This window comes from Aquarana catesbeiana, linkage group LG09 (assembly GCF_042186555.1).
Source record: "Aquarana catesbeiana isolate 2022-GZ linkage group LG09, ASM4218655v1, whole genome shotgun sequence".
Classification (NCBI taxonomy): domain Eukaryota; kingdom Metazoa; phylum Chordata; class Amphibia; order Anura; family Ranidae; genus Aquarana; species Aquarana catesbeiana.
The window spans coordinates 163,005,293-163,027,945 of NC_133332.1; the positions used below are offsets into that span (position 1 = coordinate 163,005,293).

The 22,653-nt window shown below is 40.8% G+C and overlaps 1 protein-coding gene across 1 annotated transcript in view; it reads left to right on the plus strand.

Annotated features, from left to right (window-relative positions):
• Positions 1-20,641, plus strand: part of TRPC5 (transient receptor potential cation channel subfamily C member 5) — a 618,377-nt gene extending 597,736 nt beyond the window's left edge. The window contains exon 11 of the mRNA XM_073599347.1: positions 15,746-20,641. Coding sequence (XP_073455448.1) covers positions 15,746-16,459 — 714 coding nt within the window. The 3' untranslated portion in view covers positions 16,460-20,641. The remainder of the gene's footprint in view (positions 1-15,745) is intronic.
• The last annotated feature ends 2,012 nt before the right edge of the window (positions 20,642-22,653 follow it).

The following is a 22,653-nucleotide window of genomic DNA, read 5'->3' on the forward strand; positions in this document are numbered from 1 at the left end:
AATTCCCAGGGATGTATTTTGGGCCCTTTTTAAATATTGGTGCTACATTGGCTTTTCTCCAATCAGCTGGTACCATTCCAGTCAGTAGACTTGTAAGGCTGTATTCATGGCAATGGTGAGGCTGCATTGATTGCAATGGTGAGGCTGCATTGATTGCAATGGTAAGGCTGCAGATGGGCACTGACTAGGTTGCATTGATGGGCACTGACCCTTTTTTTGCTTCACAGTTCTTTATTTAAAATTGTATTTTTTTTTCTTGAAACTTCCCTCTTAAAGTGAAGGTGTGTGTTATATGCCTGTGCGTGTTATACGCCGATAAATACGGTATATTCAAATAACACGCCTGTGCTCATCCTTAGTCCTGAGCCATGCTCAGGAATTCATTGGGGGCCACAAAAGATATACACTTGTGCTCATAAGTTTACATACCCTGGCAGAATTTATGATTTCTTGGCAATTTTTCAGAGAATATGAATGATAACACAAACATTTTTCACTCATGGTTATTTTTTGGCTGAAGCCATTTATTATCAATCAACTGTTTTTACTCTTTAAATTACAATCACAACAGAAACTACCCAAATGACCCTGATCAAAGGTTGACATACCCTGGTGATTTTGGACTGATAACATGCACACAAGTTGACACAAAGGGGTTTGAATGGCTATTAAAGGTAACCATCCTCACCTGTGATCTGTTTGCTTTGTAATTAGTGTGTGTGTATAAAAGGTCAATGAGTTTCTGGACTCCTGACAGACCCCTGCATCTTTCATCCAGTGCTGCACTTACGTTTCTGGATTCTGAGTCATGGGAAAAGCAAAAGAATTGTCAAAGGATCTACGGGAAAAGGTAGTTCAACTGTATAAAACAGGAAAGGGATATAACAAGATATCAAAGGAATTGAGAATGCCAATCAGCAGTGTTCAAACTCTAATCAAAAAGTGGAAAATGAGGGGTTCTGTTGAAACCAAACCACGGTCAGGTAGACCAACTAAAATTTCAGCCACAACTGCCAGGAAAATTGTTTGGGATGCAAATTAAGAAAAACACTAATAGCTTCAGATGAAATACAGGACTCCCTGAAAATGTGGTGTGGCTGTTTCAAGATGCACAATAAGGAGGCACTTGTAGAAAGATAGGCTGCATGGTCGAGTCGCCAGAAGAAAGCCATTACTACGCAAATGCCACAAAGTATCCCGCTTATAATACGCCAAACAGCTGTCATTGGCTACAGCAGAATAAAGTGAAGGTTCTGGAGTGGCCATTTCAGTCTCCTGACCTCAATATCATTGAGCCACTCTGGGGGGGATCTCAAACGTGCAGTTCATGCAAGACGGCCCAAGAATTTACAGGAACAGGAGGCTTTTTGCCAAGAGGAATGGGTAGCTTTACCATCTGAGAAGATAAAGAGTCTCATCCACAAATACCACAAAAGACTTCAAGCTGTCATTGATCTTAAAGGGGGCAATACACGGTATTAAGAACTGGGGTATGTAAACTTTTGATCAGGGTCATTTGGGTAGTTTCTGGCGTGATTATGATTTTAAAAAAGAGTAAACACAGTTGATTGATAATAATTGGCTTCAGCCAAACACTAAACAGAGTGAAAGAAAGTTTTTTGTTATCATTCATATTCTCTGGAAAATGGCCAAGAAATCAAATTCTGCCAGGGTATGTAAACTTATGAGCACAACTGTGTATATGTATATATATATATATATATATATATATATATATATTATATATATACACACACCGTATTTATCGGCGTATAACACGCGCCGGCGTATAACATGCACCCCAAGTTTAGGAGGGAATTTTAAGGAAAAAAATGTTTTAAGGAAAAAAACTTACATTTAAATGCCCATCAATGCAGCCTTGCACAGCGTCCATCTGCATGCTTGTCCAGTGTCATTTGCAGCCTTGCAGTCATTTGCAGCCTGGCAGTCAGCAGCCTTGGTGTCATTTGCCGCCTTGCAGTCATTTGCAGCCTTGCAGTCAGCAGCCTTGGTGTCATTTGCAGCCTTGCAGCTTTGCCAGTGCCGATCTGCAGCTTTGTCTGTGTCCTTTTGCAGCCTTACCCAGGCTGCAGTTAAACTGCAGTGACATGTCAGTGTCACTGCAGTTTGAAAATGGCGCCGCCGGTGCCGAAATACACAGAGCTGGTCCTCGGCTCTTCTTGGCGGCTCTCGTTCACTTTCGGCCACTTTCGGCTCCACTCATAGTCCCGCCCGGGATGGGCGTGACTGTGAGTGGAGCTAGCCAAACCTAGCCGAGTACACTCGATTTTCCCCTGAATACGCCGATAAATGCGGTATATATATATATATATATATATATATATATATATATATATATATCTATCTGTATATATATATATATATATATATATATATATATATATATATATATATATATACAGATATATATACATATATATATATACACCCAAATAACACGCCCAAGCTCATCTCTTCACCACACACAGCCACAAAGGCAAGATAATTCTTGTTGGGCAGTGTATTAGAAAACACTTAGACCGAATTTTAATGGTTCAAAGAATGACAGGCAAAATGGTCAGCCCTCACGCATGTTCACTTCATCAAATCTGGCCCTCTTTGAAAAAAATTTGGACACCCCTGCTATAAGGCCACCATATTATCCACAATCAAAGCCTGGTTTGTTCTAGTTCAATTATGCTTATGGAAGAAAATCACAACAAATCCCAGGGAAAATTCTTTACAACTGGTTACTTACTAACACACAGGCCCATTTCAAAAACAAACTTCTTTCTCCAACATTATCTGCCTCTGTAGCGGCCTTTAAGTACTTTCTCTAGAAAGCTCCACAAGGAACCACTCCATTTAAGCTTCCGCTCCCCATCAAGATCCTACAGCTACTTTCTCCAAGTTGGCCCCCTTTGTAAGGTGGGAAGGGACATTGGTTCCTCCTTTACAGACTCTCTGTTGTTGGCAGCGCTTAAAGCTCCTTTCAAGGCCTCATGCTCTAGCAATCTCTGGGAAAACACAAAATAATCTCAGATGGTATACTACCCCCAGCACCTTGCATACAATGAATTTCTCAATTTCCCCCCTTTGTTGGAGGGTTTGTTTCTCCATAGGTAATCTGTATCATATTCTCTGGGAATGTACTAAGGTGTCCTATTTTTGGAATTATTTCATTCACTTAGCTTCCGAGATTATCAAAATTCCTATAACTCCCTCCCGCTTACTAAGTGTTGGTATTGACAATATTCTCTCATCTTCAATGCCTTTTTAAGCACGTTTTATTGGCCACTAGAGAAGTCATTGAACGCCACTGAAAAACTGCTAATCCTCATCAGAGATGATCACCTTGGTAAGCACCTACAGTATGTATGAATGTATGTTAGCCCCCACCAAGGGCCGCCTACGCCCGTCTATGAATAACTGGTGTGTTTGGCTCATTTGATATGATCAGATGTCTAACTGCACACATTGAAGTCTTCACCTAAGTGCCTTTCTTTGCACTATCCGTTCCCTACTGTATTGACCATTTACTTACTTTTTCTTGTGCTTCAGTGGAAGAACTGGTACAGCCTGTGTTTCAAATCTGTGTTTTGTAAACCTTGAATAACTTTCAATAATAATTTTTTTGAAGACAAAAAAAAAACAAATTATGTTTTATCTTTTCAAACAGTATGTAGACAGCAACAGTACAACAGTATGTCAGTTCCATGCAGGTTCAATTTCAAATACTTTTTCTCTTCATACCAGTTACACGCAAGTGGGCATGGATAGAGTGCACACAACCTATTCATTAGAAAGCTAAGTTATTCTTATCTAAAGAAAAATTTTTTGCTAAATTAGACGTGTAATTTTTGAAGTTCATGTTGGGAATTTATTAGAAGATACTGTAAGTGCCGTTTATTCAGAATAATTCACACGGACACTTTTTAAATTCTGGAAGTAGGAGAAAAAAGTGAAAGTCAGCATATGCAAGAAACTTATGGCATTTTGACAATGTGAGTATAATAGTGTGCCAATTATTAATCAGCAGTCTGAAGTGAAGCATTTCAGCTGGTATATACCCGTATGTTGTGTCAAGCCCAATAAAGGTTAATCATCTCTAAGACAGCCAAACACAGACACATAAATCCCTCAGGAAGCAATTCATCCTCTTCACTGCTGGCCGTCTCACCTTAGCCTTACTGATGAAAGTATCATGCCGCTTTGAAATCTGTTATTTCCTCTGTTTATCCTAATTTTGAAAAATAATTATCTCGAGTTTGGTTAATTAGCATACATGTGTAGTGTATATATATATATACAGTTGTGCTCATAAGTCTACATACCCTGGCATTATTTATTATTTCTTAGCCATTTTTCAGAGAATATGACTGATAACACAAAAACTTTTCTTTCACTCATGGTTAGTGTTTGGCTGAAACTGCGGGAAAAGGTAGTTGAACTGTATAAAACAGGAAAGGGATATAAAAAGATATCCAAAGGAATTGAGGATGCCAATCAGCAGTGTTCAAACTCTAATCAAGAAGTGGAAAGTGAGGGGTTCTGTTGAAACCAAACCACGGTCAGGTAGACCAACTAAAATTTCAGCCACAACTGCCAGGAAAATTGTTCGGGATGCAAAGAAAAACCCACAAATAACTTCAGGTGCAATACAGGACTCTCTGAAAACATGTGGTGTGGCTGTTGCAAGATGCATAATAAGGAGGCACTTGAAGAAAGATGGGCTGCATGGTCGAGTCGCCAGAAGAAAGCCATTACTACACAAATGCCACAAAGTATCCTGCTTACAATATGCCAAACAGCACAGAGACAAGCCTCAAACCTTCTGGCACAAAGTCATTTGAAGTGATGAGACCAAAATTGAGCTTTATGGCCACAACCATAAATGCTTCATTTGGAGAGGAGTCAACAAGGCCTATGATGAAAGGTACATCATTCCTACTGTAAAAGGTGGATCGCTGATGTTTTGGGGATGTGTGAGTTACAGGAAATTTGGTCAAAATTGATAGCAAGATGAATACAGTAAGTTATCAAAAAATACTGGAGGAACATTTGCATTTATCAGCCAGGAAGCTGCACATGGGACGTACTTGGACATTCCAATATGACAATGATCCAAAACACAAGGCCAAGTCGACCTGTCATTGGCTACAGCAAAATAAAGTGAAGGTTCTGGAGTGGCCATCTCAGTCCCCTGATCTCAATATCACTGAGCCACTCTGGGGAGGTCTCAAACGTGCAGTTCATGCCAGACAGCCTAAGAATTTACAGGGACTGGAGGGATGGGCAGCTTTACCATCTGAGAAGATAGAGAGCCTCATCCACAAATACCACAAGAGACTTCAAGCTGTCATTGATGTTAAAGGGGGCAATACACGGTATTAAGAACTGGGATAGGTAAACTTTCGTTCAGGGTCATTTGGGTGGTTTCTGTTGTGATTATGACTTAAAAAGAGTAAACACAGTTGATTGATAAGAAAAGTTTTTGTGTTATTTATAGTGTCTGAAAAATGGCCAAGAAATCATAAATTCTGCCAGGGTATGTTAATTTATGAGCACAACTGTATGTATATACATACACATATATATATATACACACACACACACCCCTGTTATGTTTGTAGGAGTGAACACTGGTTATCTGCATTTGTCATTTGGTACAATAGAAGTGTAACTAGAGGCTAGGGATGAGCTTTATATTCGGGTTGAACATGGGTTCGACTCAAATATTGGCTGTTCGCCCAATTCATGGAAAACTGAACATTATGGGGTGTTCGCGCCAAATCTGAGCACCTCGTAACGCCCCATAATGCGGGAGCGCAGTGCATTGCTGTATGATGATTGGCCAAAGCATGCACCATGACCCACATGCTTTGGCCAATCCCAGCACCCTCAGCTAAGAGAGCCATGATTGGTCAAAGGCAGGGTGCCTTTGGCTAATCATGGCTCAGGGGGACTAAATCCACGCCCCACACTATATAAGGCTGCCTGCATGTCGGCCCCATGTAGTGTGTTGTTGGTGTGGATGGAGAGAGAGTGTCATTTAGATTGAGCAGGCAGGCAGGTTATTCAGTTAGCTGCAGTGTATTTAATATTGTCATGGTTATGCAGTAATGTGTGTCTGTCAGCTTACCTCTCTCCATGTGTTCCTTTAGAGGCCAGCCACTCTCACCCTACTACTACCACATCACCTTCTAATCAACTTGGCCTCAGGGATCCACTGACCTCTGCCCAGTCTGATGGTCCTGTGCTGGATGTCCAGCTCATGTTTAAGGGTCTGGGGGACCCTGCTCAGACTCCTGATGGTCTTCTCATACAAGCTTTTAGTCCTCAATAAGTCCTCTCGTCCTCTCCCTACCTCGGTTTCGGTCTCGGAGGATAATCTAAAGTATGAGGTTAGTCAAGTTCTGGATTCCCGGCTTCGTAGTGGCATTCTTCAGTACCTCGTACATTGGAAAGGGTTTGGTCCTGAGGAGAGGTCTTGGATCACTGCATCTGAGATCTTTGCGCCTCGTCTGTTGAGGTTTCATCTGGAGTTTCCCTTTAAGCCTGGGCCCAGGCAGGGGAGGAGGAGGCCTCGTAAGAGGGGGGTACTGTCATGGTTATGCAGTAATGTGTGTGTGTCAGCTTACCTCTCTCCATGTGTTCCTTTAGAGGCCAGCCACTCTCACCTGACTGCATGTATAATCTTCCGTTAGCATAGCTCCACCTCAGCCTCTAATTAGGAACACTATATTAACCTGTGCATTGCAAGCCAACCTTGCCAATCAACCATTGTGTGTTTGGCTTCCTGTTCCCCGCTCTACGTTTGTCTCTGTTACCGACCTTGGCGTGTTCTCGACTATTCCGGTTTGCTCGTGACCCTGACCTTTTGGCGTGTCTCCGACTATCCCCATTTGCCTGTGACCCTGAACCTTTGGCGTGTACTCTGTTGTCCTTGTCTGCCCCGACCTTATCCCCTTACTATCCTTGTTGTTCCAGCCTGCTGCTTCCTTCCTCTATCTCCTGTAGTCTACTGTGAGCATGAGCTGTGAGACCCTGGGGGCCGCGACCTGGAGCCAGACTGCAGGGCAGTCCATCCTTACCACTAGAGGCTCTGGTGAACACCTGCTGGCTCTTCGACTCCACGCCCTGGGGAATCTATGCTCTAGCTCCCACTGGGATCTGTGTTAGTGATCTAGTAGACCTGCTTCCTGAACCTCCCATGAACCTCCCAGGGTTCAATCCGCAGCAGTCAGTCCTAGGGTCCACTACCTTAGCGGTTCACTCCTGACTCCTATGGAGTGCATCTGTCACCTGGTCTCAGGTGACCTGACAAATATATATATCTCCAGTTTAGCTATATCTGACTGCAAGCCATTCCTGGTGTACTTTCTATTATACTTCAGGCAGGCAGGTTATTCAGTTAGCTGCAGAGTATTAAAATACTCTGCAGCTAACTGAATAACCTGCCTGCCTGAAGTATAATAGAAAGTACACCAGGAATGGCTTGCAGTCAGATATAGCTAAACTGGAGATCCACTGCATCCAGTTAAGCTATATCTGACTGCAGGCCATTCCTGGTGTACTTTTTCTAATAAACTTCAGGCGGTGTACACAGTACCGTGTACCCATAGTGCAGTTGCTACTACTTTTCTGGTGTGCACAATACAGTACACCCATAGTTGTTATTACACTTCTGTTGGTGTACACAGTACCGTTCACCCCTAGTGCAGTTGCTACTACTTTTCTGGTGGTGTACACAATACATACAGTGCACCTATAGTTGTTATTACACTTTTGTTGGTGTACACAGTACGGTGCACCCATAGTGCAGGTGCTACTACTTTTCTGGTGGTGTACACAGTACACAATACAGTGTAGTGTGGTGTTGCAAAACAAAATCCCCATCATGTCCGGAAGACCACCAAGGAGAGGCAGATGCTCACAGGCCACTAAAAGAGGGCGAGCAGGCTCTGTGTCTACAGTCAACAGTGCTGGTGTACACAGTACGGTGCACCCATAGTGCAGTTGCTACTACCTTTCTGGTGGTGTACACAATACAGTGTAGTGTGGTGTTGCAAAACAAAATACCCATCATGTCTGGAAGGCCACCAAGGAGAGGCAGATGCTCACAGGCCACTAAAAGAGGGCAAGCAGGCTCTGTGTCTACAGTCAACAGTGCTGGTCATGCACGTGGTGCATCTTCTGCAGGTGGCCGTGGGGCACGCGTGTCCTTTTTTTCTGCTGCTAGGACAGGGGCAGAAAAATTGGGCCTTGGTGGTGGTGGTGCCACAACACTGTAACCCCTCACAGATACTCTTGTTGGGCACAGGAAATATTAGGTCAAAAATTGTAATTGCATGCCCCTGTTAAACAGGGACAGAAAAATTGGGCCTTAGGCAGTGGTGCCCTAAACCAAAAATATTGTTGGAACCTAGCATCATCAAGATTGAGGAGGACTAGGATAGTCACTCAGCATAGGCAGTCTTCAAGGGATCCAACATCCATAGAAAAATCAATCAGTTACATGAGCATCAGGTGCTTGATTGCTGCTGCTGATCCAAGACTGATTTATTTTTATGAATGTGAGTCTGTGGACAGGCGCACTCTATGATCCATTACAAACCCTCCAGCAGCACTGAATGTGCATTCAGAAAGAACGCTGGATGCAGGACAGGCCAGTATCTCAATTGCATATTGAGCTAGTTCTGGCCAGTGGTCCATCCTCAAGACCCAGTAACCCAGTGGATGCTCTGTTGGAAAGGTCTCCAAGTCTGCTCTTGCCCCTAGATATTCCTGCACCATGTAATGCAGACGCTGGCGATGGTTGCTTGAACCAATCAGACCTTGGTGCTGAGGACTGAAAAATTGTCTAAAGGCATCGGTCAGCTGGCCACCTTCTTCACTGCTCTTCCTCTGACTGAACGAAGGCCTCAGCAACATGTTGTCCAGCACCAGGAAATTGTAACCTCACAGGGTCAGGAAATGCATTGCACAAACCTTTCTTCAAGGCCTCCTGAAGATGTTTCATCCTCTGCTCCCTCTGTGAAGGCAGGATGAGTTCTGCAAACTTACCCTTGTAACGTGGATCAAGAAGGGTTGCCAGCCAGTAATGATCCCTCTTTTTGATACCACAAATCCTAGGGTCCTTATGCTGCATGGCCTCCCCGATTCTGCAAAGCCTGCAAAAGTTTGCAGAGGCATTCGATTCTGAGTCCTCTGGGTCACTAAGGATCACATGATCTATAACAACCTCCTCCCAGCCATGTACAACTCCTTGGGTTTCTGGGGACTGAAAAACATCCCTTGAAGATGGCTGCTGAGTGTTATCCTCCACATCCATGCTGACACAATCCTCCTCCTCTTCTTCCTGTGCGTTTGGCGAGCCTGCAGGAATAATAACTGGATAAAGGGGACCTTGAGAGGTAAGAAAGTCCTCTTCCTCCCGCTGTTCTGCCTCAAGTGCCCTGTCTTTTATTCCATGAAGCATGTGCTCCAACAGGAAGACAAGAGGGACAGTATCACTGATGCATACATTGTCACTGCTCACCATCCTCGTGGCACCCTCAAATGGTGACAGGACAGTGCATGCATCCTTGATCAGTAGCCACTGGCGTGGCCAAAAGAAGCCAAGCTTCCCTGACCCTGTCCTGGTTCCATACTCACACAGGTACTCATTGATGGCCCTCTGCTACGTGTGCAGCCGCTGCAGCATTGCCAACATTGAGTTCCACCTGGTGGACATGTCACAAATGATGCGGTTGGTGGGCAGGTTGCATTCCCTTTGAATGTCAGCCAGCCGAGCACTGGCATTGTATGACCGGTGGAAATGACCACAGACTTTTCTGGCCTGCCTCAGGAGATCTTGTAAGCCTGGGTACCTGCTCAAGAATCGCTGCACCACCAAATTCAGGATGTGTGCCAAACATGGAACATGGGGGAAGTGTCCCTGTCGGAGAGCGGAGAGAAAATTGGTGCCATTGTCGCATACAACCATTCCTGGCTGAAGCTGGCGTGGCGTCATCCACCTCTGAGACTGCCCCTGCAGAGCTGACAGAATCTCTGCCCCAGTGTGGCTCCTGTCCCCTAAGCAGACCAACTCATGCACTGCATGGCATCTTTTTGCCTGAGTGCTTGTGTAGCCCCTTGAACGTTTACGGAGCACCGCTGGTTCAGAGAACAAATCTGCAGAAGAGGCCATAGAGGAAGAAGAGGAGGAGGGGGTGGAGGAGAGAGCTGTGGCAGAATCACCTCTAGCATTTTGGAGGCGTGGTGGTGGAACAAGCTCCAACAATACTGAACCCTGTCCTGCATACTTCCCAGCTGCCAGCAGAGTTACCCAGTGCGCAGTGAAGGAAAGTTAACATCCCTGCCCATGCCTGCTAGGCCACGAGTCAGCGGTAGTATACACCTTACTGCTGACCGCCCTGTCCAACAAGACAAAAACTTTGCCTTCCACATGCCAGTAGAGAGCTGGAATGGCCTTACGTGAAAAGAAATGGCATTTTGGAACCTGCAACTGAGGTACAGCACATTCCACAAATTCACGAAAGGGGGCAGAGTCTACCAGCTGAAAAGGCAGTAGTTGCAGTGCTAGCAATTTGGCCAAGCTAGCATTCAGACTCTGAGCATGTGGATGGCTGGTACTAAATTTCTTTTTACGGTTTAGCAATTGGGGTAGGGAAATTTGCCTGCTAAAATCAGATGGTGGTGTACTGCTAGCAGATTGGCTGCAAGTACTTGGGACACCTATTGCTATACCTTCATTCCTCTCAGTGCAGGTTTTTCGAGAGGACTGGAGGTATAGTAGGGTTGGAGATCGCGGATGAGGAGCAAGGAGAAGTCCACCTTTTTCTTTGATGTGGGTCTTTCAAGTGCTATTGCCAACGACTTGTTGCATTATGAGTTTATGTGAAATCTCCATTAATAGCTGTAAAATATTGTAATTATGAATATATTTAATTTAGGTTGTATCTATGTAGGGCGGAACATATTATCTTCACAGAAATCTCTGGTAGACCAGACAAGTCGGTGCCTAGGCTTGTGTATACAAACAATGGGATCCAAATCTCATTGTTTTACACATACTCACTTCAAAGGATCCCATGCTGGGATATGCAATGACGGGAGGCCAACCCGTAATCAATACTTAACTTCCTGGGAAAATTCAAGTTAAGCTCCTGCTCAGAATAGTCACAAGGATTTGCATTAAAGGGGGCTGACTTATGCAAAGTATAGGGATTGGAGATGTAGCCAGTCCTTAACCAGGAAAGGGGAAGCTCACCAATCAGAGCCACGCTATGCCAATCAATGCAGCATCAGCATGTAATGATATACACAGACTAGATGGGACAGAAACACACACTTTCATGGGAGAGCAACCATCAGAATGGAACCTTGGTGCAAAGGGTAATTATGGGAAAGGTCTGCATTTTACTTGTAACTAAATATGTTTGTAGATTAATGTTTTAAGGAATATACTCTGTATTCCTTCATGTAATGCTCTTATTTTAACCTAATATTTTCTTCCTTGGTGTAGACTATAGGTGGGCGGTTGTGTATTAGATAGACTTTCAACTACTCACCAATAAATGTTATTGCGTTAAAGCTTTCACTCATGGTCAAAGAACTCTCATTTAACCCAAATCATATCTGAGAGATATTAAATCTCAATTATAGCATACAGGAAACAGACTGCATGGGAGGTCGTCATATGTCTGGTCAAGCATGTGGTGCCCAAGCGGCTGCTGTTCTGGCCTCGCTTGATCCACTTCAGACATAGGTTACAAACAGCAAAGGTGCGATCTGCTGCACACATGTCCAAAAAGGCCCACACACCAAGGAACTTTTCAAAATCAGCGGGGATTCAGCAACGCCCTGCACCTGCGGAGCTCTGCGGTGTGATGCAGTAAGGTGACTGCCCTTAAGCTGTCCCCTAGAGGACATCCTACCTCATTGGAGTTGTGTCTCCTCCTCCTCCTCTATTCTATCAGGCACCCAAGTAAAGTCAGTGACCTGACCTCATCATCCTCTCCCTCCTCGTCACTGGAGCAAACGTGGCACTATGCTGCAACCAGGGGAACATGACTGCCAGTTTCTTGTCCTTCTTGAGCACCCCCTCTCTCTAGGCTCACGTTACTCCCTTCCTCAACCTGGGAACCAACATCGGAGCCTTCAAATGGCTGCGCATTCTCCAGCAGCATGTACCCGACACTGTGGTCAAATAGTTCGGGGGACTCCTCTGTGCGTGATGGTGGGCCTACGGAAGGAGTACTGTGGACAAGGAGCCGGTGGAATAGACTGCTTTGGCAGCTGCATAGGAAGGAAAACTACTCTGAGCCTGGGTGACAGAGGATGAGGATTGGCTTTGTTATCCACTCCACCAACTCTTCTGCATATTCTGGCTCAACAACATGGCCAGCAGCAGAAAAAAAGGACAAGTGTGCCCCACGGCCCACTGCAGAGGATGCACCATGTACACGACCAGCACTGTCGACTGTAGACACAGAGCCTGCTTGTCCTCTTTTAGTGGCCTGTGAGTGTCTGCCTCTCCTTGGTGGCCTTAGGGACATGATGTATATTTTGTTTTGCAACACCGCACTACACTGTATTGTGTACTGTGTACACCACCAGAAAAGTAGTAGCAACTGCACTACGGCAGCACTGTATTGTAATTACAGTTTTTTATCTAATATTTCACAAGAGGGCCCATTCCTGCGCACAACAAGAGTATCTGTGAGGGGTTACAGTGTTGTGGCACCACCACCACTGCCTAAGGCCCAAGTTTTCTGCTCCAGTTTAACAGGGGCATGTAATTACAATTTTTGCTCTAATATTTCACAGCAGGGCCCGTTCCAGCACCCACCAAGAGTAAATGTGAGGGCTTACAGTGTTTTGGTACCACCAACACCTAAGGCCTAATTTTCTGCAGAGTGTATAGGGCAGGCTGTATAGTATATACAGGCGGTTCCCTATTTTCAAACATCCAACTTACAAACGACTCCTACTTATAAACAGAGGGTTACAACAGGAAGTGAGAAGAAATCTACCCCATTGAAGGGAAATTCTCTCCTGTAAGAGTTAATATGGGAAAAAGGTATCTCCACTGATGCTTTATCACCAATTCTCGTTTCCCTAATAACTCAAAATTTTCAAAATCCAATTGTCATTGGGACAGAAAGTGAGGTGAAATCTTCTGAACAGGGGCACAGACAGCAAAACAAATGTTACACGGGTGATAACCCTTCCCTATGTTATTCAAAAAGCTTAAAAATATATTTTTTTGCTGGAGCTACACTTAAAAAAATGTACCTGTTCCAAATTACAAACAGATTCAACTTAAGAACAAACCTACAGTCCCTATCTTGTTTGTAACCCGGGGACCACCTGTATACTGCTTTTCAGAGTATATAGGCCCTGGGGGCCCCACGACTTTTTTTTAAATTTGGGTGCGGGGTTCCCCTTAATATCCATACCAGACCCAAAGGGCCTGGTAATGGGCTGGGGGGAGGTACCCATTCCGTTTTTCTCAATGATTTTCATCTATATTGCTGGGACCCAACATTACATTACAGCCGCAAGCAGTTTTATTCCTTTAGAAATGTCATTTTGTGCAGGGACTGTTCTAAACACGGGAAAAATGCGCCAATTTACAGGCATACTATAGTCACCCCCAGGCACGATATTTAAAGGAATATTTCACTTTTATTGTTTCACTTTAAGCATTATTAAAATCACTGCTCCCGAAAAAACTGATGTTTTTAAAACTTTTTTTTACATTGATACATGTTCCCTGGAGCAGGACCCGGGTCCCCAAACACTTTTTATAACAATAACTTGCACATTAGCCTTTAAAATTAGCACTTTTGATTTTTCACGTTCGAGTCCCATAGACTTTAATGGTGTTCGCACAAATTTTTTGCCTGTTCGCATGTTCTGCCGCGAACTGAACCGGGGGGTTTTCAGCTCATTCCTACTAGAGGCTACAAAGGATATTTTTAATTATATCATGTTATACTTTTGTTAACTATGGAAAGAGATAAATATATTACTGGCACATTATCATCAATAAAACTGTGCACACAAAATTGTGCAGGGGAAATTCAAATTGTGGCCACGGTCTTCTCAGCACTCTTAAGTGGTATTAAAATGGCATTAGACAATTAGACAATTACTCTGTCAGTGTGTTTAAGTCATAAAGTTAATAATTTGAACCTTATCAGCTCTTCCACAGCCAATGAAAATTAACACCAAAATGTATTAATGATTTTATAAATTATATGGTCAGTTCAAAAAGAGTCCAAAAATTCCTAAACGCTTAATTGATTCATATAGTAGCTGTAAAACCTTACAAAGCATGTTTCAAATTGCACCAAAGGGGATATAGTTCTTTCTTGTTACCTAAAAGCAATTGGATGCTCTCTGAACCAACATTTTACAATGCTATTTCATAAAACAACTTAAATCTATACACAGCACATTTAGTTCTCCTTAAGCTGAACTACAGACATTTTATTACACCATTAAATGTATTCTCTTAAATGAAAAGAGTATAAGTACCTGACATTTGTATTCACCTTTTCCAATACCCCATTACCCTATGCAGCAGAGCTTAGATCAGTATGTGAGAAATGGCACAGGGAGCCAGTCAGTTGTGTTGCAGTTCCAGGCTAATTTAACATTTATGCATAGTAAATTAAAGTTATTAACAAATATATTATGTTATCATGTAGCCTGTTATGCAGTAGTATTTATAAAGCTGAACTTTATGCTCTGCCCAGTCACTGATATAAGCTCTAGAGCTTCTGTTGTTCAGTTGCTCTTCATAGTGATGGAGAGATAAAATGTGCATGTAGTTCTGTACATGTAGCTCTCAGGAGAATGCTTACTAAATGAAAATTCAAAGACATACCAGGATAAATTAGAAGACAGCAAACTGTCTTAATATCATGCTTCTATTGTGTGTGTATGTTTGTAACCTTAAAGCCAGCTAGCCTATTAAAACTGATGGAAGTGGGTAACAAGAAAAATCCATGTCTGTGTCTCAAATGGTTTTAGATTTATCTCTGTGAATGGTAAACTGAGAGAGATTTGCAAATCTTCACTCAAACGAAGTACCCTTGGGATTCACTACCGATTGCCATCCAACTTTGTCTGCAAACAGGCCAAGTGTAGAAAAGGGTACAACCACTGAGCCAACCCAGCGTAGGGTGAAAGAAGTGCTAGATAGCAATTGATAGGCACCCCCCTACAGGCCAATAATTTTGAATGATAATCAAACCAATTAAATGAGCTGTCCAGACTTCATAGCGAGTGGGTTGGATGTAGATTAGAACAGGGTGTTTTCATAAACATAATCAATCAACTTCTTTCTTGACATTCCACAAACACTAGATTAAGGTTGCCCACATGGGTATAAATGCTGGGGAATGTTGAAATGGAGGGAGTCACCTGGATCAGTGCCCGAATCAAAAATCTAACATTACAGGACACTAAAATGAACTAGTACTAGCTATATGTATCATTGTTAAAGAATGTTGTCAACTCTAAAAAGGTCAGAAATGCTAGACTTTAATATAATTAGTTTAACCCCTAAACAAATAAAAGGATGTTTATAAAGGAATTGACAGTCCATTTTTCTTGTAGTGGTACGCATACAAAGTTAAGCCTGTGTCATATATAGCCAGTAAGCAATCTATTGCCAATTGCTCAGTCAAAATAGGCAGCTTTATCATTACCTATTATTTTGTTGCAGGAATTAAAACAGGATATCTCCAGCTTCCGTTACGAGGTGCTTGATCTTTTGGGAAACAGAAAACCTCCAAGGAGAAGCTATTCCACCAGCAGTACAGAGGTATCACAGAAGGAAGAAGGGACAGAAGAGAGACCCAAATCAAAGAGTGTTTCTTTTAATGAAGCCAACAAGAAAAAGGATTTCAATGTCTCAGCCCTTATTAAAACTATGTCTGGGGTTGAAATCATGGATAATACACCCAAAAGCAATGGCATTAGCAAGCGTTCCTTCATTCGTAATGGAAACAAGCTCCAAAGGCTTTCAAGTTCCAAAAAGGAATCTTTTAAAAGACTGGGCTTACTTTTCTCTAAAATGAATGGACATATGCCAACACCACCAACTGAACCAGTATATTCTATTTCTGATGGACTTATTCAACCTCACTGCATGTGGCAGGACACAAAATGTAGCGATCAAGAGCCAGAGTGCTCTAAAAGTGAAATTAACCTCAATGAGGTGAGTCAAGATGGGAGTATTGGGGGTCAGAGTCATGATCATTCTCCAATTTGTTCCAACTCCCTATCCCTACACTGTGCTTCCAACCTCTGCTCTTCTAATACCAAGCTAATAGACTCGACGGAGGATGTGTTTGACTCATGGGGCGAAGCATGTGACCTGCTCATGAACAAGTGGAAAGAGGGACAGGAGGAGCAACAGGTCACAACAAGACTATAAAATAATTATTTAGAACTGCTGTATTATTTAGCAAAATATAGATTTGTAACAATTTCCTTTTACAGAGCATTAAATAAGGTAGGAATCCCTTCCCGTTCACATGGATGAGTGTGGACGTTCATTAACAGCGATCTATTTTGCAATATTTTTTTACCATGTTTGTTTGCTTTTTATATCAAGGCTTACTAAAATGTCTAAGCTTTCATGCTAATCTTTTCAGCATCAGCAAGGCTTTCAGACTATAGAAGAACATTAAGGGGAATGCCAAGCATGTGCAGGTAACACTTGCTGCACTTGCATCCTAAAAGTTTGTTCACTGATGCACTCCCCCTGCTGTTTCCCAGAAAAAAAAATTCTTCTAAAATATTGTTATGGATTTTTGTATTGCAATTTCCACCAGCAGCATTTGGGATTTTGACATTTTTGCACAAAAACTGTATATCGGGATAGATATAGATAATCTGTGCATATCTTTTAGCATTTCATCCCCTTCCTGCACTTTTTATTTTAACTGGACAACCGCTATAAAGTAAGCATTAACTCTACACTATGGCCATATGGTATTTTCATGCATTCTGTAATAGTCTTTATACAATAAAAAAAATCTTCAACTGATTATGCAGTTAAGTGAGAAGATTCCTAACAGCATTCAAACACAAAAGAGAAAACATTTTTTCCAGTTAAAGTGCAAGTTCATCTGAAGCGAACAACTCAGATGGCTCACATTTCTAGAAATATATTCAGAAATATTCACAATAATTCAGAAATATATGGGGAGACAGATCATCTTCATAGCAGCACTCACGCTGGGAGAGAAAGGAGTAGCACTAGGAGCCAGAGTCCTGATGACAGAGAGCCCTCATCGGTCTGTTCTTGCTCCTTCACTGTTTAGTTACAGGCTAAAGGTAGGAAGGTAAGCTAGCTGTATTGCTTAACTGCAGTAATAAAAAGTCTCGTCACTAGGCTGTCTTTGCAGGACTGTGTAAATCTCAGGACTGGAAGGACATAAATGGAGTGATGTGGCCCAGCTCTCTCTCCAAGATTGCCCGTGTAGATATGATGCAAAGGTTTTCTACAAGATAAGTCTTTAGTTTACACAGTTCATTGAAGTTAATATGTGTCCAACCATTTATTAAGATGCTATAAATAACAAATATGCATATACATTTTAAGGTTTTGAAGAATTTGAGATTTTTGTGAAGATATTTAAGACGCATATAGCTGGCAACAGCTAGTGTCTACAAAGTATGAAACAAATCATTTGCACAAACATAAAACAAATGTAGAATTAGGTGAAATATTGCATTCTCCAGTCATACTCCAGGAAATATTTACCTATATGTTTGTGAATGTTATTGATAACTTATTTTATATAAGGCAACTTGCTTTTAAAAACAGACAGTTAAATGTTTATTTTTGCAATTTAAAGATCTCAAAAACTCTGGTATAATTTGTAACATTTCTGCTAATTTACAAAAGATATTAGGAAGCTTAATTTAACAATGTGTAGCTGTGTTCAATGTGAATACCCAATCATGTGCAGATGAAATAAACAGTAATTAGTTTTACACATGATTGAATAATTGAAGGGACTCTTCACTCAACTTGTTGAGTGAAGTTTCTCAACTTCTTTTGTAAATCAATTATCTTGTAATATCACATAAGCCTAAGAAAGGTATTTGTATTCTTGATCTAAATTATGTGAAGCTCAGGGGCAGGCACAGAATATTAAGAATAGTGAATCGTGATTTTTTTTTGTCCAAATTATCTACATATATAGAATCACTTAAATGCATTCTAAAATATATTATTTATTCTTTATATTATATATGGATATGTGTTTCTTCAGTCAAAATCCTACTACTATAAGTATGTGAACCAAGAACCAACAAATAACACCTTAAAACGTGAAGGGGGTGGTTTTGTGCACCTCAGATTTTATGTCCTATGAAGCTTCAGAATTAATTAATGCTAAAGAAATCAAATGTTTGAAAACTTTCATGAAAACAGTATTGACTATAAAAAACATTAGTTTTATTTATATCTATTTAATTATCTCAGGAATGTATCAGAAGACAAGGAAAGGTAAGCACCATTCAAAAAAATTAAGCTTAATATAAAATTTAATTTAGAAGTATTACATAGAAGCTGTTTGTAGTCGTGGCAGCAGGATGTAACATTTTTCAGTATGTAAAAGTGGTTTTCAGTATTTAAAGTTTGTTTATTGGCTTCCCCAGGGAAATAATTTAGATCTAACTGGTGTCAGACTAACCATATCAAACAGAGTTAACAGCACATTGTTACTCATCATAATGGAACCTGCCCAGTTATATAGTTCAATTTAGAAAAGGTTGGACTAAAAAAAAAAATTAAATTGCATGGGATTTTATAGGTCATCTTAAACAAGGGGCATTATAGAAAAAAAGCAGAGCAGAGGAAAGTTTTGCATAGGTGTTAGAATTGGATCGCCTACACAGTCATAATGACTGGTTATTTCCCCTACATTTTATAGTACAATTACATTAATACTCAATAAATAAAACAATACAATGAGTTTCTTTAAATGCAGATTTCAGTCTGGCTTATGAGTCCTACTACAGTGTCAATTTATCGCATTCAGTTAAGCTATAATCCTAGGTAATCAACACTTAACATAGATTTCAGAGTTAAAAAATAGCAGCCAGAAACACTAGTTTAAGCTTGATGTAGTGTTGTAGTTAGACAGTTATAAACAAGCTGATCGGTATGCACAAGTAAACACACCTGTTTCGTATGTTAAATGTGAACTGCAGATACTCCACTATTATCCCAGAAAAACAGTTCTTTGGGTAAAAAATGTCATCATAAGTTTATTTTTACTAATTTGTACGCAGTACACGTTTACGTGCCTGTGTGTATAGGCCGATTAAAAACAATAGGCTGCATTTCGATCAGTGGAAAAAATATCTGATTGCCTAAAACATGGTTTTTAGGCTTCTCTTCATAAGAGGCCAGTTGACGCTTTCCTGAGATTTGATGGCCAAGGATGGCTATTGAGATATAAAGTGTCACTCCAGTCCTAACAATACTAGCATGATTGGGCAGTTTCCGCTATCTAGCGGAGCATTTACATTAGATTAGGAAACTACTACCATCTACTGAAGATTTACATTAAGAAACTGCTGCATAGCAGGAGATACATTGTAAAGCAGAGCTAGAAAACATGTTTCCTTGTCTGTGGCAGCCAGGAATAATAAAATAGACTAGGTCACAGGTCAAATGTTAAGAACAGAATTTGGTACAGTTTAAGAAAAAAAAGTACATCTATAAGCAGAAAAAAAAAAACTTGAGTCAGATACATTAGTGGTCGTCATAGCAGTCAGTGGAGTTGATTTATTAAAGGCAAATAGGCTGTTCACTTTGCAATTAAATGTTCAATTTGCAAGGGCAGTTTCCTTAGTGAATGTGGTAGAAATTCACTTTGCAAAGAATACTCTTCAAGAAAAAAAAAAATATATATTTTATATTTTATATATATATATATATATATATATATATATATATATATATATATATATATATATATATATATATATATAACACGCATACACACATAAAATATGCTTGGACATAACCTCATTGACTAAGGAAAGTAAAAATCCCCTTGCAAAGTAATCATATTTGCCTTTAGTAAATCATCTCCAATTGTGGCTGGAAGGCTTACCTTGTTCCATTCAACATCTGAAAATCCATATATCCACATTCTTGAGCTTTACATGCCAGGAAAAAAATTCTAACAGTTCAACCTAAACCAGATAATGCATACTTTTTGTGTAAAGCGATTTTCAATTTTAGTTTGCTCTTCCTCCTATCCTTCCAATCCTGGGAAGCATAGCTTCTGAGTGTGAATATGTTGGCTTTCAGACAGCAGATTGCATCCTGTAAACAAAGTATGCATATAATAGTAACATTTTGTACAACACTTGTAAAAATATAAGGTTTCAAAACATTATTTGCATGAAATGCCAATCTGTTACAACCCATATCTTATGCAGAAGAAATTGTTTTTCTCTTAACAATGTTAATTATCTGTTAAACAAATTTACTGACCCAGATGGGACATTTCTCAGGGTGACTGAGCCTTTGCCAAAATAAGATGCAGATTTAACTAATTCAATAAATGCACCATTATTTTTAAGATAATGTTCTTCGTTTTCATTTTGGACATGTACACCAGCAGTAATGCCAAAGAGTAAAAATACAGGGCATATACAATATTGGATCATACAAATCATGAAACTACATCACTTAAATCAGGGGTCTCCAAACTTTCTAAACAAAAGGGCCAGTTTTTTTGTTTTTCAGATTTTAGGGGGGGAGGTTGGACTGTGCCCAGTGAGAGTAACCAAAGCCCCAACTTTGGTAATAGGGGGAGGACTAGTTCCCGATTGTTGGTGTCACTGGGAGGAATAGTGCCCTATTGTTGGTGTCAGTGGCAGGAATCCCGCCTTATTATTGGTGTCCATGGCAGGAATAATGTCTCAAGGGCCAGATAAAGGAAAGCAAAGGGCTGCATCCAGCCCCCTGGCCACGGTTTGGAGACCACTGACTTAAATCATTATTGTATTGTCATGTAAATGCATGCAGGCTTCTAGAACTTGCACTTTACTAACTGACCAACAAGCAGGCATTAACTTTGTTCACGCTGAATTCTGAACTTTAAAGGAAACCTTTCATGGGAGATCATATAGGCTGAACCCATGAACCAAGTCATTGTACAGATAAGAAATGACTACTTTATTTGCTAAATGCTTGGCCTTGGTCTGCGACTCATAAATTTTGAAGCCAGAACCAGGCAAGTTAGGTAACTAGCATTTTCCAAAGAAGCCCAGAAATGACAACTCCCATATTTCTTTTTACTGGAAAATGGCATGATACAGCAGCTGTAACACTTTTTGGAAAATAATGATTGTGACTATTACCTAAGAGACTGGAGTGTTAAGGGGAGATTAATGAAAAACATCCACTTATGCCAGTCCATCTTTTTGGTTTTTTACTAAAACTAAAGCAAATTTTCCCTCCCACCTTCTTAAACATGAAAGTGCATCAGCCACATGGGCTGCTATCTCTATAGCAAAAGGGCCACATGTGGATTCCTTGCCATGTTCATAATAGTCCATATGCCTTTCAGGCTAATGTTAAAAATATCAGGCTTCCAGAAAAATGGGCTATACTCCCAAAACATCAGTTTGGTATTGATAGACACTGGGCTCTTCTGTATCTAGTGGGTCAGCCAGATGTGCAAGTAAAGCAAGACAATATGTATATGAACGGGAAGGGATAGAGCTGTGCAAGAATATTCCTGCTCCTTGTTTGCTAAAAAAGTCCATTGGATTATTGATCTGTTTACTACAGCAGCAGTAGCAGTTAGAAAACCATATTAAACTTATTCTTAATTGGTTAGGCTACTTTCTCAAATTCAATTGAATCATTGACAAAAGGCCTGAAGTAAGCTTTGTTTTACCTAAAGTCACAGCAACATTGTCCCAATTACTGCATATATCATAAATGAGTAAGGGATCCAAAAGGTAGGTAAGCTGTATATGGCCTCTACATTCACACATCTCTCTGCAATCAGACCAGTAGAATTCCGGTTTAGGTTTTCCAATAAGTTTCTCAGATGTTGTGAGTAGGGAAAAGCAAAGTTGAACATGGTAAAAATGTTATAAAACAGTCCATTTCTTTTTGGGTTTTTTTAGTTGTTTGTGAATTAATTAACATTCCCCTGTTGTAGGAATGGAATGCTAATTACATGTAGCATGATTTGTATACATCACTAGAAAGACAAAAAATATCTGATGTTAAGTCTACTGTAGCTGTATGTTTTTCCTACTGTTTTGTGCTACATAGTTAGTCTACCCTAAACTAGCAGTGCATCTGCAGAGCTGTATTACTTGATTCATCCAAGTGTATTTAAGACTAAAACGTCCCACAACATAACATTTTCTGCTTGGGGCTAACACACCAACACAGCCTAAATTAGCACTGTTTCAGCTTTTACAGTACAGCTCTGTGTAGCAAAAGTAATTTCAGCTTTATCATGCTATCATATACACAAACTGAGATCTCACTTCTGAGAGGTGTAAGAAAACATTCACTTTATCCTGTTCACAGCATTACTAGTGAGTTATACACATTACAATACCTGAGAGCAG